The 22406-nt window shown below is 45.9% G+C and overlaps 1 protein-coding gene across 1 annotated transcript in view; it reads left to right on the top strand.

The window, feature by feature from the left end:
* The first annotated feature begins 6 nt into the window (after positions 1-6).
* LOC8024703 (CCAAT/enhancer-binding protein zeta) overlaps positions 7-22406 on the top strand; it is a 49821-nt gene continuing 27421 nt past the window's right edge. Inside the window, exons 1-7 of the mRNA XM_040210231.3 lie at positions 7-116; positions 2290-2481; positions 4489-4556; positions 6860-7063; positions 12965-13162; positions 16582-16848; positions 20051-20230. Of these exons, the coding sequence (XP_040066165.1) occupies positions 2319-2481; positions 4489-4556; positions 6860-7063; positions 12965-13162; positions 16582-16848; positions 20051-20230 (1080 nt within the window). The 5' untranslated portion in view covers positions 7-116; positions 2290-2318. The remainder of the gene's footprint in view (positions 117-2289; positions 2482-4488; positions 4557-6859; positions 7064-12964; positions 13163-16581; positions 16849-20050; positions 20231-22406) is intronic.

The raw sequence follows: 22406 nt of genomic DNA, 5'->3' as shown, positions 1-22406 counted from the left end.
ACAGCTGCCGGATGACGACATATCCCAAACTTTCAAGAATGATCCGGAGCTTGTCGCCTCTAAACAGCAGCTTGCAGAGCGTCTGCTGGAGCATGACAGATCGCTGTTCAAAAAGAGTAAGTCTGTCAGGTGTTATGTCTTCCAGCCTTCCATTTCTGGCCAATGTTTTCACGACCTCATCAGTTTTAGAATTTGCGAGCTCGTTTTAGGTTACGCGAATTCAGTTTATAGTTCCTCGTCGAACGTTATACAAGGTGTACCAACTGAGAGCTTGACAGACATGTGGCTGTGACTAAGCCGACCAACGCTCTCACTCAGCGGTATGCAAACTTTAACCTCAGTATTTATTTTCCCCAAGGACACTGACTAACATAAAAGCGTTACATGAGGCTGAGTCCGAAACAAAATCGCCTGAAAGGGATAATGGGTATCTATAAAGAACAAGAGCTAAATTGGGTGTCTGGTGTCTCGGCTGTAGATGAGGGATCTTGTGAATAGTACAACGGCTATCGTGAGGTCTTCAACGTGCATCACGCAGTGGTGGTGCCATTACAGTATGGTGGCAGTAATTTCTGCTCCTTGCAAAGGAGAATAAATTCGGTGGTGTGAAATGTTCGCTGCAGCAGCAAGAATACCACAATGGCAGCTGATGCAAGGTCAATGTGAGCTGCACAAACCATTGGGCCCCTATATCTTTCGAACCATAGACTTTTCCAGCGGCAGTCTTGAACGAGGTGACTTGCAGCGCGCTTCCCCGGTTTTGAGAGTGCACATCAATGCTGCCCTACTGCACTGGGCTGTGACTTTTCTCATCAGTAGGTTGTGGCAGCCTACATAGGCACAATTTTGGGCACCGTTAATGGCCAAATGGCTGCATTTTATTGTCTTTTTTGTGTTTTATGGCAAATGGAATTTCACGACACCTTTAAGAAAGCATTGCACCATCATTGGGAACAAAAACGTATAAACAAAAGCTACTTTTGGTGACTCTGTGCACGACAGATCGAATGCAACTACTAGAGTGTTTGTTTCATTTTATTCAGATTTTTTTACAATGCCATTCACACAGCCGTGTCAATCTACAAAGGTCTTAACTCTCGAAAATATTTCACTACACGAGATGGCCGAAAGGCACGGGTATTCCGCGCTCACAACACGGAGATTTCTCATCAATCGAACACTGTATTGTACATGCCCCACAGTGCCGTGTCATCCGAACAGGATTTACTTAAAAAAAGATCTCAATAACACAGCATATCAAATGTACAGAGTCAATGACAGTCACTTTACGACGATCGGATGGATTCCGGGCTTGTTTTAGGGTACAGTTTGAGGGAGCTTGTTTCTTTACACATCACCGAGGCAAAGGAAACGAATGTGTCTGTTTTGTACCCTACGTTGCACCCAATGAACAAACTTTTGTGAAGGCTGCAAAAATTCTCAGGAGATTATATCGGTGGAAATAATCCTCTAAAAAGAAACAAGCGAACGGCTTGCATCGCGAGCCCCTGTTCAACATTTATTTTTTCATTTTGTCTGCCGCGAAGGCAGAGCTAGCTACGAGTACAGCGCCATGAGCCCTGCACAGCAGAAGAAAGCACAAAAGGGCTGAGTGGCTTGAATAGGCAAATAAAGTAAAATCTTTCAAGAAAGGCCGGCGAACTCCTGACGCACGGTGGAGGCGGAGAGTCGCACTGACTAGGTTTCCACAGCCCAGTAGGGTGGAAGATATTTCTGGCTGATAGAGGTTGTGAAGGTCACAAAATGGCGGTGGGCAGAGAGCCCTTTTTGTAAAGGTCTGAAGTCTGCACACGCTGTGTAGCCAGCAAAAACAAACTTTGGTTTGAAGAAAAATATTACCTTAGATTGCCTGCACCTGGTGCAGAGTCTGCCCCGGTGCCTAATCCACATGTAAGACATTTTCATATGTGGCACACCTTGACAAATGCCTGCTTTATTAGCTCGCAGAAACGCTTGTATTATACTTAGCCATCACTAGCATTCTCTGTTGTTCACAAAATTGGCCACGTCTTGTTACGAGGAACAATCTAGAAGAAGTCAGTCCTTGTATTGTATACTCCTATAAATAGTCTACAGCACATCAACTTTTTCCTTTTTAAACGAGTATAGTCCGAAAAAAAATAGTGTTTGTTTCTTTTCTTTATTAAATTTTTGGGTTAGTACAGTCTGTGTTTGATTGATTGTTCAGGGGCACAGAAATGAGGGCGCAAAGGCAACAATTTCTGTTAAACGACCGGCTTTTAACGTTGTTTCTCTGCGTGGCGGCAGATTCCGAGTCTCGCTCACGCTCGTCGGAGATGCGCTGGGTTCAGACGGTCATCTCCAAGGGGGTCCTGGCGGACAAGGTGGCGGCGCACACGCTGCTCATTCAAGAAAGCCCCGTCCACAACACAGCCAGCCTGGATGCCCTGCTGGCCATGGTCACCCCCAAGGGCAAGAAGGAGTGCGTCATGGCCATCGGTCAGTCTCCAACTTCTTCCTTTTCTCCCGTCCGGTAGGGAGCGCACCGAACGACGCAGGTAGCCTAAGCCACAACTTCCCAAACTCGGTTTCCGGGAATCTAGAAGTTTTTCAGAGCAACCCCCGGGGTTCCCCGAACTCCCAAATTTTCTCAATCATTCTTGACCATGAGATAAGTGTCCTTCTATTTTAAGCACTTTTTCTCCCCCCAGTAAAGCGTTCCATCTCGCGAGCGTGCTTTTATCCCATGCCTAGACAGCATGGGTCTGTGGCCCGCACATTTCTTCGGTCTCCTCCCTTGGTCGAGATAGGTGACTCGGCCGGTGCGGTCACTATGCACTAATTTAAAAGATCTCGGTCATCTATTGATGCATAACTATGTGCCAAACACACCCGTAGCATGTGCATCATTGTTTATGGAGTCCGTAGGCTTCAACATCAGGAGTGGTTTCTCGGCTAGCAATCGAAAGAGATGGGCATTTCTCAAGATTAAAAAATTTTAGAACCCCTGGGCTAATCTACGGCGCGTGGCGTGCATCTCGGACTGTTGCGTTTACCATGCCCTCAATAGTGGTCCGCGATCCCGGGGGCGGCACGGAAGCGGGTGCAGCAGACGCCTGTTCCGGATTTGCTGCATCCCCCAAGCAAATCAGAGTGACAGAGCAAAGCATTTGGTTCATCTTCATTGGAGGAATGCACTCTGATCTTACATTTGTTGCGGGTCTCTCTCCGACACCCTGCGTTAAAGAACACATGCAAAGAAAAAAAACATTTTTTTTTAAACAGCTTAGATGGAAAAAAAAGTGTAACAAAACGATTTTACAACAAAGAAAAAAAAATTTTTAAAGCTATATTTACGGTGCTATACGAATTTGTAGTTGGCGCCCACGGGAGCCGCCGCTGGTCACGTGGTAGGCCTGCACGCCGCCACGCTGTGTCGCCGCCGCCGCAAAGTCATGTCGTCGCCGCACGCTGAACGTTGTGCGAACGCCGCTTCAACGCGTTTCTCCACGCCGCCGTCGCTGCCGTCGCACAAGTTCGTCTGCTCCGGGCGCTGCTGCCGTCATCTGACCGGCGCACAGGTCTATCACATCTGCTTGCGCTTTTTCGGGAGTTTCCTTTGGGCTCTAAAAGTTATCTATTAATCTTAGTTTTTTGTTATACTTCAAACAAAGATGAATAAGTTACTTTTAGACACCATACGAAGCTTTCGAAAGAGTGCAAGCACCACGTGATAAATAGGGGCCACTTTTCCGCGGCGCCGGCGGGCGCCAACTACAAATTCATATAGCGCCATAAATATAGCTCTAAAAATTTTTTTTCTTCGTTTTAATATTGTTTTATAACATCCTTTTCCCATGTAAGCTGTTTAAAAAAAATGTTTATTCCTTTGCATGTGTCCTTTAAGTTATACCGAAAGGAAATGTAGTGCTAAAGAGCAGAATTTGTGGTTGGTGTTTGTTTATGTGCTGCATAAATAGATTCTTCTCTTTTGCATCTTATTCTTTCTGAAACTGAAACATTTCTGTTGCAAAGATTTAACTGCTTTTTGGAGCCAAACTTTGTAACCAAGTTGTGACATAGGCTTAGGGACAGTGACTGGAATTTTAAAGCATGGAGTGCTTTTTAATGGAACCTCCAAATCCCAAAAGTTTTTCCGTCCGTCCGTCCGTGCATTTTCCACTAAATTTAACAGGAAAATTCTTGTCACGTGACCTATTCACAGTGGGAAAAATCATGTCTTCTGACCTAAGCATCCATTCAATTTTTCTGCTGGGAAATTGATGTCACATGACCTGTGCAGCCATTAAATTTTCTCGCTAAATTTAGCGGGCGAAATCAATGTCACGTGGACTAATGTCACGTGACCTACGCACAGATTCAATTTCTCCACTAAATTTAGCGGGGAAAGATTTGTCACGTGACACATATTCCCATCCCCCCCCCCCTTCCTGAGGTGTCCTCCCATCTGCCTCTTATTCATTTCGACTTCTGTGAAACTTCTAGATGCACTGCGGGACCTGTTCTTGTCTGACCTGCTGAGACCGGACGAAAAACTGAAGGCCTTTAGTCAGGTTGGTGCCACTTGTGTTCCTTGATGCCGCATGCGTGAGGGCGCAAAAGCTGTCATGAAGGGCGTAAGGAAACCGAAATTGAATAGCTTGAAACTATGTCAAGAAATAAATGAGGTGGTAGGAAATTTCTAGACGAGGTTAAGCTGCCTCGAAACAACACCATAAAGTAATGAGCAAGCAGTCACCCCACAAGGGATTACCTTTCACATATTTCTCACGAAATATCCTTTTGACAAGGAGATGCAGAAATATTAAAAAGGGTACTATGTCTACCAGGACTCCCACTCGCCTTCTGCATACCCAATGAGATATTGTGACAATTTTAAAAAGGGAGTAAATTAAAGATAGATGCTGTACCATACTTTCTATAGGCATTAACCAACTCATCCATTACTTTACTGTGGTCATAACATGATCTCAATAAACATAGTATTGGTAGTGGGAAAAGTTCACAACAATAATTTCTCTAATTGAAGTTTATAGTTGTAGAGGTTATGTTATCGCAACACTCTTTTTTTATTCACTGGCACCCATTGTTAGTACAGTAGAACCCTGTTATAGTAACTCCGCATGTAATAAAACTCCTGATATAGTAAAAGGAATCGCCAGTCCTGACCGCGTTCTCATTGCACTCTATGGCTCAAAATTCTGATATATTAAACCGTCAAAACTCGAATACCGGTTGTAGTAAATCACGGCGATACTGATGAAGTGTCATTTTTCTCGGTGAGATTGGTGCAGATTGGCTCGTAGAAACTCTAAAAGTGTGCGTTAACTACCAAAGCGCTACTGCGCTACGTCGAACGATGATGGCTTTTTGAGGGAGCATCAGCGGTGCGTGCTGCGGTCTTTCGCGATTATTTCCATCCTCGGGGGCATGAAGCAAGAAGGTGTTCGGGACTGAACTGTGCCTCACGACTGATCCGCATCGTATGCGAGCTACGCTCATTCAAAAGGCAAGTAACGGCTGGACGAAAAAGCAAATTGCGGATGAATTTGGCGTTTTTGTGGCAACAGTCTTGGCCTTGGTGGAAAATGGGAAGTGTATTGAAGACATAATTGCTATTAGAAACAGTGGAAACTTTAAAAAAAATTAGACAATTACAAATCTCATTAACGCGAAATTAGAGTGCTGCTCTTGAGGAGGAAGAGGGGAGGGTACGAGGGAGGGTATGCCCCTCCTCTCCTCCTCCTACCCTCCTCCTCTTCCCCTTCTTTCCTCCTCCCACTGAATTTGTTTATTGGTTACGTGACACAAAGTCACGTGTCGTCATTTTCCCCGCTAAATTTAGCGGGAAAATTGACATGATGTGGGGGGACCTCAACATCAATTCAGTTTCCCCTCTAATTTTAGCGGGGAATCTATGACGTCCATAATATAACACGCGCGGTTACGGCGACGACGCTCAACCCAGAAACGGGCGTTTAAGAGCTGCTCTCTAAAAGCTCCTGAGCTCCAAAAACGAGAATGTTGACACAGAGCCGCTTGAATGACTTCGACAAGCGCAATCTTGAGAGAAAAGGACTTCGAGCTATCAAACAGATGGTCTGAACGTTTCAAGCCAGGGAACTATGTTGATCTTCATCAGAAGTCAGGCAACAAAAGTGCTGTTTCTGACACTGCTGTTGCTGTGGGCCGAACAAGGACTGCCCAGAGGAAGATTCTGAACCCACCCCTACAACACGTGAACTCTTGTTGGCTTTGGACAGTTGGGAGGGCTCAAATGCAGCAGATTCAAATGGGCAACACTATGCCCACATGACAAGCTTTAAGAGCTTCCTTGTGAAGTACAATGCACCTACAAGACAAGCTGATATAACTGAGTTTTTCAGGTTCAGAAGACATTTATTGAATTCCAATGGTTCAATAGTGAGGGGAAGAAGAACTTACTGCAACTTGAAATCTATTTTTATAATTATGATGTTTGTTTTTGAACTAATAAACATTTTATTCATTTCCACAGTTTTTTTAAAGCTTCAAAAGAAATTTTAAGGTGCTCCCGATATATTCAAATTACTGCCTTGTCCCGACAGGGTTAGTATAAAGGAGTTCTGCTGTAATAACTTTATTTTCATAGATTATGATGAGAGGGCCCAAAAAAGGCAAAAAAGCTGCAGTAGGCAGCTTGACTGTCGGTTTAAGCGAGTCGACAGCTTTGGCACCGATTGTTTTTACTTTATTGCAGTGATTCTTTCCTTCGTCCCTGTTTCCAAGTTTTTCCTTGAACTTTGTTGGCTACCAACTTTTAGTATACCACCAACTTTTTGCCAGCTTTTGAGTGGTCGTCATTTTTCTGCCGCAGCGTCCCTTGGAGGATGTCAACGCCTCGGACATTGTGGGGGCCCGCAAGCTCCTCCTGTGGCACTTTGAGGACACGCTGAAGCAGAAGTATACCTCCTTCCTGCAGTCTCTGGAGACGGTCTCCTTTGACCAAGTCGAGAAGCTCAAGATGAGGGCGGTCACGTGCATGTTCCACATGCTCACGTACAACCCGGAGCGGGAACAGGTGAGTCATGTGACCCCCCCGGTGCATTCAACTGCGGGAGCACTCAATATGGGCCCGTGACGATTTACGGCTCGACGAGCGTTCAGGGCATGGCTCGTGTGTCGAATCGCTGGAGTGACAAAAATGGTCAAACCCAAACGACGTCTGGAAATTGGCGTGCGCTCTGCGCTTTGCCAACCACAGTGTGTCGATATAAGGAACAATGGTTGCATATAATTAGGGCTCCGTTTTGAGTTGTCTTCGGAGTTTATTTTTTGCCGAAAATTTTCAGTTCAGCGCAGTTTATTTAGGATTGATTCCCGATTTTCCGAAATTAGAAGTTTGATTTTGCTGTGGGTTAAATTTTTCAAAATGTAATATAAAAAATAAAAGACATTTACAAATCTCTGTAATTTCACGTTTCCAATTTCGCGTTTGCAAATTTTGCATGTACAAACAAATTTCGCGTTTACAAAACACAAAATTAGTGCGCAGCTCTTGCGGAGGAGGAGGGGAGGGTACGGAGGGAAGGGTATACCCCTCCTCTCTGTACCTTCCCTTCTCCCCTCCTCTCCTCCTCTTGTGTACCCTCCCATCCTCCTCTTCCATACCTTCCCCTTCTCCCACAGTTTCCCCACTAAATTTGGTTGGAAAATTGTTGCCACAAGACCTCAAGACCAATTCCGTTTCCCCGCTAAATTTAGCGGGAAAATTGACGTCACATGTGTCTGTGTCACGTCACCCATGAACAAATTCAATTTTTCCGCTAGATTTAGCGGGAAAATCGGATGTCACGTGACCTCAACACCAATTCAATATCCCGCTAAATTTATTGGGGCGGTAACACCGCCGCCGCAAAATGCGGAAACGGGCGCCTAAGAGCTGCGCTCTAAAACAAATATTACCGTATTTACTCGAGTAATAGCCGCACTATTTATGAACAAGGCCCTTGCATCTACTTTCTTACAGAATACATATACGTACAGCCAATCATTGCGTTGCGCATAAATAACATAGCGAATAACCAGATCGAGAACACGATTCTCCATACAAATGCAATCTTCACAGATGGTATCTTTGCACGAAGACGTCATTCCTGTCCTGTAAACAGCTGGAATCATGCTGTCGATCATGATGATTGGCAATCTGCGTGCTCGGCGGAAAAGCGAACCCTCAGGTTTCTTCATAAACAGTGCGCCTATCAGTCGAGTAAATACGGTATGCGGACACAAACCTGCCGTAAATTTGTAAGAACTCACCTGTATCGAATGGCATTTCTTCAGTTGGAGTGGACTTTCACACCTTTGCTATTGGTAATACTACTGACTTCCCTACAACGAAGCTTGCAATCAAGTGTTACTTTAATGAATGTCGATACTTGAAGATCACTGAAATGGGATTGTAAATTGGGTCCATTTGTAACAGCTAAACATGATGAAATGCAGCTTCTGTAAACACGGACGAAGAATCGTTGTCATGTTGTGTTTGTTTCTTGTTCTTCATCCGTGTTTACTGAGGCTGTATTTCATCATACTCTCACGAATGGCAATTGATGAGGCGACAAATGACTGAAGGAAACTAAACCTCTATTGGGCAAACTTGTGCTCAAATCAAAATAAGAGAAGGTTTTAAGCCTTCCCTGGGAGCCTAGAATATTCTGCCTCGATTCTTCTGGAACGATACATTCTGAGCATGGATAGGCTAAATGCTTCTCCAACCTTCTTGAATCTTCTACTTTCATAAAGAAAGATAGAACGACACGCAGTGCCGGGAATCGAACCTGAGCCACCTGCGTGTGAGCCAAACGCGCTGCCGACTTGACTATGTAAGTGCGCGGCATTATCCCTGAAATTCTCTGAGTAGACTCTGCAAAGCTTCTTTTCTTCCCACGCCATTTCACCGCTCCACCGTGTGGCTGTGCGGGGTGGAGCGATGAAATGGAACTTTTAGCTGCCCCCCTCCCCCCTATGATCATAGTTTCTGCTGTTATAAAAACACAATTCCGCCCTTTTTTAAGAAGTCCAAACTGAAACCTGGAACAGTGACCCAAAATTACAATGACCCATTATTCTGAACAAAACTTGAGGAGATGAACGCTGAACCCCCTTCCCCCAATGGTCCTAGACTTGAAAGAAAACTGGAGAGATCTCTCCTCCGGACCGCTGACCCTGTGCTCTAACCAAAATTATTTGTAGAATACCGCATTTTTTTTTTTTGCCATTGGGTTTATCGATGTTTGGTCTTTTTAGGATAAATCTGAATTGATTCAAATTTTACCGGCGAGTGTTTTTTGGATTTTATCTAATTTAGCCGAAAACTCGCAACCCTACGTTTAATGGACACCAGATCATGCAGACACTTGTTCTGGGTGGGAGTTGAGGGTGAGAAAGCTGCTCGTTTTCTCTCAATTTTTTTTAGACTCCCATACCAAGGAGAGAAAAACAAACACCTATTTCATAGGCTACGATTGTCAAGGATTAATTTCAAGCAGTACCTACTGAAAGTAGGAAAATCATTGCACCAGCTCTTTGGCGGTGCAACGTTAGAGAAAAGGATGAATGCGTTTTTTTTTTAAATGTTCTCTCTCTTCCAGAGGCAGATCCATGTTGTTTTTGTTGGCTTTGAGGGTAAATATAATCAATAGGAGAGGAACTGGGATGCTATGGCTACTTCTATTTGGGATGGCCTCCCAGTTCCAGCTAAAGGAAGAGAAAGGGGGAAAGCACAAAAAGGAGAGGAAGGGAGCCAGATGTGCTCTCTTGCAGGGTCGACATCTTCTTGGAGTGTTCTTGAACACATGTAATGCAGAGTGGTGTCCTCCCTCACTTGCCTCTCTGAGCGACACCTCCTAGTTGCCAAGGCTGTGGTGCTGGAGTTTCTAGATCCCCTACCATGGGCCAGCGGGGGAGCACAGACACGAGCGCTGCGTCACCATTCGGACGGGGCTCGTTGTTCAGTCACCGAGGACGTGAGTCCCAGTCGAACGCTGACGCAGCATTTGCCTCCGATGTGTGCTTTCTGCTGGGCCCCTATAGGGGATTTAAAAAGTCGCCCCTTTGCCGTACTAGCGTCACAAAGGCAGTGGTAACACGGAATGTGACGTGTTAGTGTGAAGAAACCCTGTACGCATGCGGAGACTGGATGGCGTGGAGTGGTGCTGTGTCGTGCTTCTCAAATCCTGTTGGAGTGGGAGACGCAGCAGATGGAGCGTGCGGAAAAAAGAGTGATTGGAACAGGGCGGTGCCAAGGAGAGCCCTGGCACCAGCCCGCAGCAAAAGAGAACCAAATGCTTGGAACTCTCTCAACCCTTTGCGGGGCAAAAAAGTCTGCTTTCTTTTGTCCACTTTTCTGTTGCTCTCCCTTGCGCTCTTTCTCGGGGGAAGCCCGGAGCACGCTTGTTTGACTGAGCAGTACGCCACTGTATGTCTGAACACGTGATGTTTTACCCCCGCCGAAGGTAACATGTAGGCACTTGAGGGAGAAGTTCGTCTGGCACTGGTGTTTAATCGGTGAGGAGACGAGCACTGCGTCAGTGTTTGGCTGGCAGTCGGCCTGTTGACTTTCATCGCTGGCACCTAGCCAGAGGTGGTTAGGTGCCAGCCATACGAGATATTCTGCGTTAAAAAGTCCGGCACCACGACCTTGGTACCTAGGAGGTGTTGCTCAGAGGCGTGTAATAGAGGAGGAGCATGACTTCCTCTCTTAGTTCCTCCTTGTGCGTTGTTTTTAATTTGGGAAAAAAACATAACGATGCCACTCCGATCCTCGTTATGGTTATGGTTAATTATCTTATGGATAATTACACAAAAGGTCAATTTCCTCCGTACAGTCCAGCTGGCCTATAGAGTGCAGTCATCGACCCTAGCTTCAGCAGCAACAAGAACAGTTTCAAGAATACATCGAAACGAAGAGATACCTGGCATGGTGTTCTAGCCAGCTTCCGTCGAGGTCACAGGAGACACGTCGAGTGAAAAACGGACGCGCACAGGTGCCATGGCAACGAGACACTTTTGGAGTGCAGCTCTTAGGTGCCCATTTCCGGGTTGAGTGGTGTCGGCGTAACCGCGTGTTGCATTATGGGACGTTTTCCATAATGACGTCACATGTGACGTTATGTGTGACATCACGAGGGTAAAATTTTCCCGCTAAACTTAGCGGGAATATTTCTCCGCTAAATTTAGCGGGAAATTTTCGCTAAATTTAGCAGGAAAATTAGCGAAAATTTCCCACTAAATGGGAGGAGGGCAGGGTATGGAGGGCGAGGAAGGGCATACCCTTCCCTCCTCCTCCTCAAGAGCTGCGCTCTAATTTGGCATTGCAAAAAATTGTAAACGTCTAATTTTTTTTTTTTTTTTCAGTTTTGTTGTTTGGTTGGTGAAGTTGCTGTTGGAATAGGCTACTGGGGCGCATGCCAGTAGGACATTGTCTGGTCAATTGTGTCGCAGCATTCGCTATGCTGAGTGTCCTCACCTACTGTATAGGGTGCCCGAAGCAGATCATCTGTTGTAGAATTAGCCGGAGAAATCGGAACCTGCGCATAAAAAGCTCAATCTTTCTCCGAATGTGCACTGAACAGGTCAGTCTTACCCTGGAAAATTTCGAAGCGCAGTTCTTTTTTACAGCGGAGCTGCTAAAGGCTAGTTTCCCAAGGATCTTGTCCCCCGCAAAGAAATGTTGACACAAAACTCTTGACAGCTATCGCCATCTATGAGCGACGGTGGCAACCAGACAACCGGCTTGCCGGCTTTGCTCAAAGATGGCGGCAACCTTTCCAGCCTTTCCACTCAGGTTTTCACGAGAGTGGAAAGGCTGAATTTCTTTAGGCGTCATACTAGATGCCACCGTCGAGAACGTCCTAGACGTCGTCCTTGGAGTCGTCCTTGAGGTCGTCCTAGAAGTCATTTGTCCTCGAGCTCATCCTAGAAGTCGTCCCTGAGGTCGTCCTAGGCGTCGTCCTTGAGGTCGTCCCTGAGGTCGTCCTTGAGGTCATCTTGGACATCGTCCTCGAGGTCCTCTTAGACGTCGTCCTCTAGGCGTCGTCCTTGAGGTCATCCAAGAAGTCGTCCTTGAAGTCGTCCTTGAGGTCGTCCCACCATAGTACAGCTTCGCTGGTCTTCCTTCTTCACCAGAGTGGAAAGGCTGAAAGTTCTTTTTGTTTAAAATGAGAGAAAAAACTTGCCAAGGTCAAGGTTGGGCATGTTTTCTATTTACTTGTGGTGCTATCTCCCATAGGTGCAGTGAGCAGACAATGCACTCTGTTGCCTATTTGCTGTGCCTGTCAGGAGATGGCGCCACAAGTAAATAGTGTTGCTAACCCGGTCGTCTGCAAACGCCTCAAACTATGACCTTGGCAGGTTTCTTGCTTTCACTTTTTTTTATAGAAAGAGAACTGTGCCTTCAAATTTCCCATGGTAAAATTGACCTGCTCAGCGCACATTCGGTGAAAATTGGAGCTTTCTATGTGTTGTAGGTGCCGATTCTCCCGGCTCGTTTTACGGTGGGGGGTCTGCTCGGGCCACCCTGTGTTTGCCTGCACCTGCACCACGGACAGGTGCAGGTGCAGCCAAACACGACAAAAGGCAATAAGTGCATGCTGGAGGCGGAGCTTCCCCTGCAAAACATAATAAGTAAGAAAAGGTTATAACAATTTGATCGTTTTTGTTATTCTCATAAAAAATATGCCTGAAGTTATTTCTTAAATTAAAAATATTGAAACTGCTAATTATTTTTCAAATGTAGGGTTTTTTTTTTCTTTTTTAAGAAGACATGCTTGAGGTCTTTCTTTTTTTTTTAAGTAAAGATAATAAATTCGATTTATTCCAAAGCTTTCATTATTTTGGGAGTTGGCACTTTTTCTGGTGAAGGCGAGGAATGGCAAGGGTGCGAAAAAGAGGTGCATCACCCCTGCTGTTCCCTCTTCAGCTGCTGCTCCAGCGGCTGGTGAACAAGCTGGGCGACCGGGCCCACGCGGTGTCCTCGCGGGTGGCGCACCTGCTCTCGCAGCTGACCAACCACCACCCGCTCATCAAGCCGTCGGTGGTTGCCGAGGTGGAGCGCCTCATCTACCGGCCCAACGTGGCAGCCAAGGCGCAGTACTACGCCCTCTGCTTCCTCAGCCAGGTGAGGGGGACAATGTGCCATCCAGCAACGCCTTCGGTGGCCTACGAAAAGAGTGTGGACGACCCTGTGTACAGCGGCGGATTCAGAGGAGGGCTCCGGATGTCCTGACCCCCCCTCCTGAATTTCGCATGTGTAAAATTTTAGGGTGGAAAAAAGAGAGGGAGGGCTCAAATATCTTGTACGCTGACTCCCCTCTCTGGAAATACCTGTATCTGCCCCTGCCGGTGTAGGTGGGGGGACAGGGGAAGAAGCAAGAAGTATGCAAAGAGGGAGACACTTTGGCTGGAGTGAAGTGTGGACTCTGCTCTACCGTTACAAAAGAGATTGCCAACAAAAAGGGAATTTGATGTTTTGTTTGGACGGCGTAAAATCGGTCTGCCTTTAGGGGTGTGGCGACACTGGCTTAGGCTCTTAACGTGCATCACGCAGTAGTGATGCACGACCGCACACCATTACGATGCTCATCCAGATCGAAACACACAGGAAGGGGATTGAACCGAGGATCTCTGGGTTTTGCGGCACAAACTTTAGCTCCATGTGTTCCGAGGTGAGGTGTGCTAGCCCACTGGCCACCGTTCTCCTGAATGGCCAATAAGCATGTTGTAGCTGGAGCTTGGCCAGTTGCATCTGACTAAACATTATAGCACCGTGGGGGGTTAGAAGAGCAGTTCAGCGTTCTGACAGTAGTCTCGGTCCGTTGGTTTGCTGTTAATTTTTTTTTATGCTTTCAAGTTATGATGGCAAAGTGTTCATGTTTGCCTACGTGTCTGCCTCGTTTGTTGCACTGCAGCAGCCTTAGATTCTGTCTTGCATGTGAACGATGCTGGAGCCACCAGATTTCCTACGCTTAAGAGCAGAGATTCTCACACCTTTTGATCTCGATAAATGCCAGTCTCTCTTCATTAAAGGGACACTGACAGGGTATTTATGCTCGCCGAGGTTTTTAGTTGTACGTGACATATGAGAGCTCAACTACCCAGAACAGAATTTGCAGCTCGAAATTCGGTTTCTTTCCGCCCGAAAACCGCCGATCAAGAACTGGCCGGTTCGAGTCTCGCTCACTCTCTTTTCCGCGGTCACGGGCCGTTTTCTAAGGTATCGATGCGACCACCAAATTTAATCAAAGTCGTGGGTCACTGAAGGCACACACTTTGATACCGTTCGCATACCGTGGGACTCGCGGGGACGGTGATGCCAGCGGACGACGGGCGTGGGACCTCTATTTCAGAACTGTCGTTCGCGGTACCGGCGAATTCTGTCTACCGTTAAAAGAGAAATTTGGGACTGATCAGAAGAATTGGTATTCATCCCGTACGACACGCCCGGCCACCAAGCCGATTTGCACGAAGACGTCGCCGAGCCGTCGCTCCCTTCTCGTGGCTGAAGACATCGCTCGCGCAAACGTCAAGCACGACGTGTCTACTTCGAGTTGAATATGCACGCGTACGATTTCTTTACTAGGTGCGAATGTCCCCAAAGCGTGGTGCTTCCCGACTTCGACCCGGGAGTGCTTTTGCTAGAAAAAAATCGACAGCAAACTTTCCAGCTTAGTTTACCGGCTGAATTATTACTAAAGAAAGAGATCCATCACAAACGAAATGCCCCAATAGCTCAGTGGGAAAGACGTCCGGTTCACACGCGGTAGGACAGGGTTCGATCCCCATTGAAACTTTTATTTATTTTTTTTTTCAAACATTTTCCGATGTTTACATATCTTTTTCTTTTTTTTTACAATCATCACTGAAGAAACAAACAAAAAAAAAAAACAAACAAATGTTGCGGACGATACTTCGCTGAATTAAATGGTATGGGATTTCCGTTTTGACAGCTGCGAACTCAATGTAATCACTTTCCACAAAATGCAAGGAGCATATAAATCAGGTAGCGTCCGCTTTCCGAGGTGCCCGTATATGTTCTACAGGAATTGCAGCCAGCCATTGGTCCCGATCCCGTCGATCTTTCGGAAACTCTATCGCACAATGCCACTTTTTTTCGGATGCAGGACATGTGAGCCAGCTCTTCACGCAACATCTTGGGTGTATTCTTTCGGAGCCGATCATGGAAATTCACCACGGGCACTCACTACTCATCTCCAACTCCTCAATGTACAAAACAACTCATCTTGGAGAACAACGAGCGGAACAAACATAACTGCAAAAAAAATCGCACGGCGAGCAGTTCCCGCACGCCGCATCGCGCACCGCATGTCGTGTCATCTGCTACCAAAAAGGAGAGAAAAAAAAAAAAAAAAAAAAAAAAACCGCGCGGTTGGGTGTAGTTACGTGACTTCCGTCACTCACTTTCTTTTCTCCACTTCTCCGACCTCCGTCGGGTTTCGGTTTCGGTTTCGAGCAGTTGCGTCTTTTGGCTTTATTAAAAAAGTACGCTACTCTGTTGCAAAATATTAATTGGGTAGTCGTCCGACACCATAATGAAGCGCCTGGCAAAAAATAAAAAAATTTTTTGGGGAGGTGTCAGTGTCCCTTTAATGGTCAAGGAACCCTTCTCGGTCTTGACACTGATGCAGTAAAGTAATGTAGAAGTGTACGGGTCCTGTAAGCAATAGTTATGCATCGAAGGATGGTGCAGATCTGATATTAGGCTTAAACCTTAAAATGCTTTAGGGTCATAGGCATTTGGGGAAATTTGGGAGTTCGGTGAAATTCGTAAGCATACTTTCGGGAAGCTTTGGGTTTATAGGAACCCAGTTTGAGAACCCATGCTTTGGAACGACATTACTGGGTGAGCACATATTGTTGGATGGGTCCAGTATTCCACGGCCCTTGCACCACGGGCTGAAGACGGAAAGAGTCGCTCTTCAGAGCTGCGTCTGAATTGCCAGCATAACTCTTGGAGCCCTCTGCGGCAAAATGGCAGACACCATGGGCCATTGTTGTATTAGGAAGCAGCATGTCGCATGATTGGGGGAATTAGTTCCTTGGTGACGTAAACAAGGTTAGAAAAGGAGCGTGTTATAATCCCCGGAAATCTTCTTTCTATTTTCTTTAAAGAATGCATACGAGGAGGTAGAATACTAGTAAGTAATTACCATAATGCCCCGAGAGATAGCCCACCTAAAATTCAGAAAAATCGAGTTAAAATAAGAGATGGGCTAACTTTTGTTGTGCAATCAATGAAAGGTGAAAAAAGATATTTTTAGGTCATGTGACCTGGCAGGCTTGTCATCTCAGCAAGGGGCAATGAAGCAGATATGACTGTCCTTCTCTGTCAGCAATGTTCGCTTAGCTCCCACCCTTCTAACCAACCCCATTTTCGCCGCTGTCATTATTGGCCAGGGAGCTGCACGTAAGTAAAACTAGACTATTTTTTGGTGTTTTTGAAAAAAAATATCAGATTATGCCAGAAATTGTTCTTGTGCTGCCGAGAACAGCCGTAAAAAGGCTTTTTTCTTTTGCCAGCTGCTGCTGTCGGACGACGAGGGGCCCCTGGCACGCAAGCTGGTGTCGCTGTACTTTGACTTCTTCAAGCGGTGTGTGCAGAAGGCCCAGGCGGACTCGCGCACCCTGCGGGTGCTCCTGACGGGGGTGAACCGGGCATTTCCCTACGCCCGGGCGGGGGCCCCCGAAGGAACTGGGGTGCCCGACGACCAGCTGGACCTCATGTTCCGCCTTGTCCACCTGATGGACTTCAACATTGCCACCCAGACCCTCATGCTCCTCTTCCAGGTGAGTTGCTCAACCGACGATAAGATTCGGAGGGACGCTGAGTTCCCCATAATAATTTTTGTGTAGGTTCCTGAATAGGACATATACTTATGTCGTAAAATGTTGCATTGATGCAGAATCCGTTTTATCATCCAATTTTATGGAGTTCTGTAACGTTTGGCTGTAGCAGATGGCTGTAACGAATGCGAAAAATTATGTATAAAAAGACTTCAGTTTCACGGCAGGCAATGAACTCGCCACCTCGTAATTGTGAGCCAAGTGGTTTGCCAACTGAGCTATCTAGGGTCAGGGATCAGAGCATGCAAAAGCAGTCATTTGCAAGGCGTGCAAACGCGTGGTCGCGTACCTCGTGGTCTTTCCTGCCATGCTGCACCATCTCACAGAATGTGTCGGAAATTAGAACGAATCTTCTTTTAGGTGGTTCTGTCGAGACGCCCTTCTCTATTTCCCTGGAATGCCCATCATACATTCTGTGCTTACCCGTCTTCGTCAGCATGATCAAGCTTGTATAATTCTTTGCATACTATTATATGCAGACTGTACATGTTTAACAGCTAAGATTTTATGTGGTGCAAACCACAGGGTTGTGCAGTCTTAACAAGAATGAGCTTTTTCTTGATCGTTCGTTAGGACGAGACGTGGCAAATTTTGTGAATGACTTAGCATGATAATGATGATGTATGTGCGATGCAAGCTTCTTTGTAAACTAGTAAAGCGGGCATTTGTCAAGGTTGGCTGTGCATAAGAATCTTTTACGTGCGGACTGTGCGTTGCATGCACAGTATGCACCAGGTGTAAGCTGTCTAAGGAAAAACATTTTTTTTTTCAACCAAAATTTCCTTTTGCGCATTACACGCCAGGTGCAATCTATAGTCCAAAAAATACAGTAAACCTTCTTTAACCCATTCGCTACCGCGCGCGTCACACGCTGCTGGGCTGTTGGTACCACACATTTTTCCCCTAAAACAGGGTCAGACTAGGCGTGACTGTTTTGCTTGTATAATAAGCTTTTACAGTAAAACTCGGCGCGGAAAGCAAGAAAACAAGTTTATTTGCATTCTTGAGTGGTTCGTTCAAGTCTCTAAATAAATAGGCCCTCACAGGTTCTTCCTCGTGTGAAAGATCTCGATGCACTCTATCCTCGGTCGCTTAGGCGTCGCAGAACCGGTGCACTCTTGTCATGATTCGGAGTCCGAAATGCTGTCGAAATCGCTCCCGTCGTCAACAGAATGCTCCAAAAACTCACTGTCCTCACCAGGCGTCCCGTTATCGTCGCCGTCGAAGAGGATATATATGATTTCATTGTCAGAAAGGCCACACCGCACACTGGACGTTGCCATCTTCTCCACGCAGGCAGCGATCGAGCGGGAAAGACGACACACAAAAGAACAAGCTCAAACAAACACAGCGGACAGAATGACCCTCGCCATCTGTTGGCAATGTATCTAACTGCACTACCCCAAGTCTACATAGCGGGTTAAAAAAACAAATTTTAGCTCAATATTGCTGCCTGTGTGGCAAAGTTGGCAGCACACACGGGTCTCGCAGGGATCAAATTGCACAACCCTAGTTCTTCCTTTTACTAATGATTGCCCTTCTGTGTTCCAGTCTGTTCACAGAAGTTTGCGTGTTCGGCTTAGAATCTTTCTGAATAAAAGCAGCCGTAGCGGCTAGGTCAAGTCTTTTAGTTTTTTATGGTAATGCCTTTGATGGATTTGGTGCGGTTCTCGACCGCTTTTAAACTTTTAACACATAATGTGTTTCATCAGCTGATTTTCATGGAGTTCTGTAACGTTTGGCTGTAACAGCTTGCTGCAACTGCCGGCAGTAGTGGCCGGCTGTAACGGCCAGTTGTAGCGAAAAGCCGACACTGGAAGTCATTGCTCCCATAGGGAACCACATAAAAACACTTTGGTTCCTCGGCAGGATTTGAACTTTCCACCTCAAGATTTTGAGCCCAGTGCTTTGCCGACTAAGCTATCCAGGCTCGGTGGTACGGACCACGCAAGAGTGAGCTCATTCGCGCGCCACGTGAATGAGCTCGTGCGCTTCGCGGCCTTTCCAGTCGTGTAGCGCCATCTGATGGCGCATGTCAGAAATTAAAGCAAATCTTCGGTAGGCGGTGCCGATTAGGCACCCTTCTCTTTCCTGGAAGGCCTATCGCACATTTTGTGCTTACCAGTCTTTGTCAGCATGATCAAGCTTGTATAATTTTTGGGTTGGCAACCTCTTGCACATGCAAGTACATGTAAGCATTTACCGCTCTAAAGGCACGCCCATGGAGTGCTTTTGCATCGCTCCAAACCCACCAAGGAAATTCCTTATTAGTTTCAGGCTTTCATCCCTCTACCATCTTTTATTTATGAGAATGTTTACAAGACTCATTTTCAGTTGGGAGTGATTCTGAAACAAGCTCCTGTTTCAAGACATTAACCCTGAAATAGGGACGTGTTTCAGAATTTGCTTCAATGTGTCTCGCAACATAGTAAAAAGATATTTGGGGGGGGGAGGGGGGGGTCTGGTCTGAGGTGAGGTTTTTTTTGTGACATGTTCTTCTCTAAGCACTTAAAAAAAATTGATTTTAAGAGTTCATTTTTTTTTTTTTTAAGGCAGTGAAGACCAGGGGTTCTTCCTTTATTGCCTGGGAAGGCTGAAGTTTGTTTTGAGGCATAGCAGAAATCCTTAGCAAACCACCTGCAGGAATGCCCATTCAAAATTTGCTGGGTTTGAATGCTTGCGAGTTTTCCACATTGCAGGATGCCACGAAAAAAAAAAAAAAAAAGATTTCACATACTTGCCAGTGGATGCATTACCCTTATTCTATTCCTCTCCTAAACTCCGGTGACCAATAAGTTCTAAAGTTAAGAGTTTGAGATGTAAAAACAGAAGGAATAGGTATGTAGGACGAAAAGACACACATCTCTCAATTATTGTGTCTAGTTGAAGATGACTCCTTCAACTAGACACAATAATTGAGAGATGTGTGTGTCTTTTCGTCCTACATACCTATTCCTTCTGTTTTTACAGAAGTTTGTTCTTTGTGCGTTTGTTCTTTGTGCCCTTGCGCTTATTCTTTCTGTTTATTCCATGAGCTCAACCCGTGAAAGGTTCAAACTGGGAAGTATGGTTGTATGGTTGAGCAATGTGTTGCCCAAGCAACAGTCTTTTGCTCACCAAAGACCTATTTCCTTCATACCGTCAGGTGATGGATGCAAAGAGCTCGTTGTCGGACCGCTTCTACGGAGCACTCTACCGCAAGTCTCTTGACCCCGCACTGGAACATTCGACTCAGCAGACGCTGTTCCTCAACCTCCTCTACCGAGCGCTGAAGAGGGACGAAGAAGATCGGCGGGTGAAGGCGTTCCTGAAACGTGTGCTTCAGGTACTGTCAGCCAGCATGACATTATCGTCTCTATTCTCACGAAACCCAAGGGTCAAGGAAGCCTATGTTCGCATGCTTCAATGTGAGTTTGGTGTTCTGAATTTATCTGTATGATTCTTTGCTGAATAATGTAAAGGGGCATGTATTAGTGTGTGTGAACCATGCGGAAATGGGCAGAAATATTTAGGCTCTGGGGCTTGGGAGGAGACTGGTAGACACAGCACAAATATCCAATGCTGAGAATGGAGGTCCATGATGTGTTGTCTACATGGATTCAGTTCACTTGCTTCCTTGCTTTAACATCAGATGTATCAACAAATTCTGGCTCCAAATGAACTTATACGAGTTTAATCAAGCGATACCAAACACAAAGTGGCCAGGGCCCGTTTGCTCGAAGCACTAACCGCGGCTAAAGTTAGCCGCAGTACCTAGGAGAGGGATTTTGAGGTCACGTGACTGGCTCGGTAGGGATGCGGGGAAACATGGCGGTGCCCCAGTGAGTAAGTGCCGCTCGCTTTGGAACTAATATGTCGTTGTGGTTGCAATATCGGGTGCGTTAGTCAGCAACGAATGGTGCAGGAGGCTTTCGCTTTGCCTTACCTCACTTAAACCGCAAAGCATGGGCAATGACATCGCCACATTTTTTAGATAGCGTTTCGATTCTGGGCATTCCTGAACCTAAATGAATGCGATAATTGTCGGCATAGCAACGTCTTTGGAAAGCGGATTGTTGATAGCACACAAAAGCAGACGGCGTCCCAACAGACCTTTTTTCTAAATTATCCAAGCACCGAGGTGCATGCTACGACTGTAGTTGCACGCGTCGCACGTGCTGGCGTCTGCAGTAGTAACCGTTCTAAAGCAAAGAGTATAAAACAAATTTTGCCTTGCACGCGCGTTCGTTAAAGCCTTATTATGATTATTTACTTCAAATCTTTTATAAGAGGAAGGCCAGCGCGCGTGGACCGTAGAATTACACTTCCAGCGTTCTCCTCGCGATGCTTGGATAATTTAAAAAAAAGTCTGGGGACGCTGTCTGCTTTTGTGTGCTACCAACAATCTGCTTTCCAAAGATGTTGCCATGCCGACAATTATTGTGTTCATTTAGGCTTAGAGATGCCCAGAATCGAAACACTATCTAAAAAATGCGGTGATTTCATTGCCCATGCTTTGCGGTTTAAGTGAGGTAAGGCAAAGCGAAAGCCTCCTGCATTATTCGTTGCTGACTAATGCGCCCGATATTGCAGCTACAACGACGTATTAGTTCCAAAGCGAGCGGCGCTCACTCACTGTGGCACCGCCATGTTTCCCCGCATCCCTACCGAGCCAGTCACGTGATCTCAAAATCCCTCTCCTAGGTACTGCGGCTAACTTCAGCCGCGGTTAGCGCTTCGAGCAAACGGGTCCAGATGTCCTGATTCAGGCAAGACAGGTCCCTTTTTTTCCGGCCGTGGTCCCAGTGTCCTGCCAGCGTGCTAGTGGAACAATGCTTTGTCCCACTTCGGCTCCCCTGATCCCCGGATAGATAAAGTATGCGGTTAAACGAAAGGCTGCATCAGTAGAGAGGTATGCTTTCTCTGATCAATGAACAAATATACTTTAGAGCAATGCTGATGCTGAAGTTTAATTTGCGTACGACATGTGAACAGCACTATTGACATAGTACCTACAAAAATAAATACATGAATACTAAAGAAATATTCCAACCAATTGTATTACATGTGCAGGCCAAAGAGTATGCGAATTGCAAGGAAAAGAAATGCACATGGTGTGTATGAAATAGTAATAAAAAGGTGTTATTTGCTACCCAAATTTAAAGGTTTTGAGTTTCACAACAAAGTCCACTTCCCCCCTGATACACGTCCTGCATTGGGGCACCATGAACATGAAGAAATGTTTTTCAAAACATGATTGGTTTGGATTATGTTTTCTTTGGCTTACCTCGCTGCTGTGGGTAAGAAAAGCTCACATTGGATGGTTACTATGGACTACTTCCAGTTTTTCTTATCTTTGTATTGGCAGGTCAACTCGGCCACCCCAAAAATAGTGCCAACGGCAACACATTCTTCTTTTTTTTTTTTTCAATTTATCTTTTAATTTTTAGGATTCAAAATGTAGACAAGCATGTTATTGGTGCACTTTTTTCTAATTTCTTAGAGTAACATAGGTAAGGTCT

Source organism: Ixodes scapularis, unplaced genomic scaffold (genome assembly GCF_016920785.2).
Source record: "Ixodes scapularis isolate PalLabHiFi unplaced genomic scaffold, ASM1692078v2 PGA_scaffold4__175_contigs__length_147842914, whole genome shotgun sequence".
In the NCBI taxonomy this organism is placed as follows: domain Eukaryota; kingdom Metazoa; phylum Arthropoda; class Arachnida; order Ixodida; family Ixodidae; genus Ixodes; species Ixodes scapularis.
This window is presented reverse-complemented; position numbering and strand designations above follow the sequence as displayed.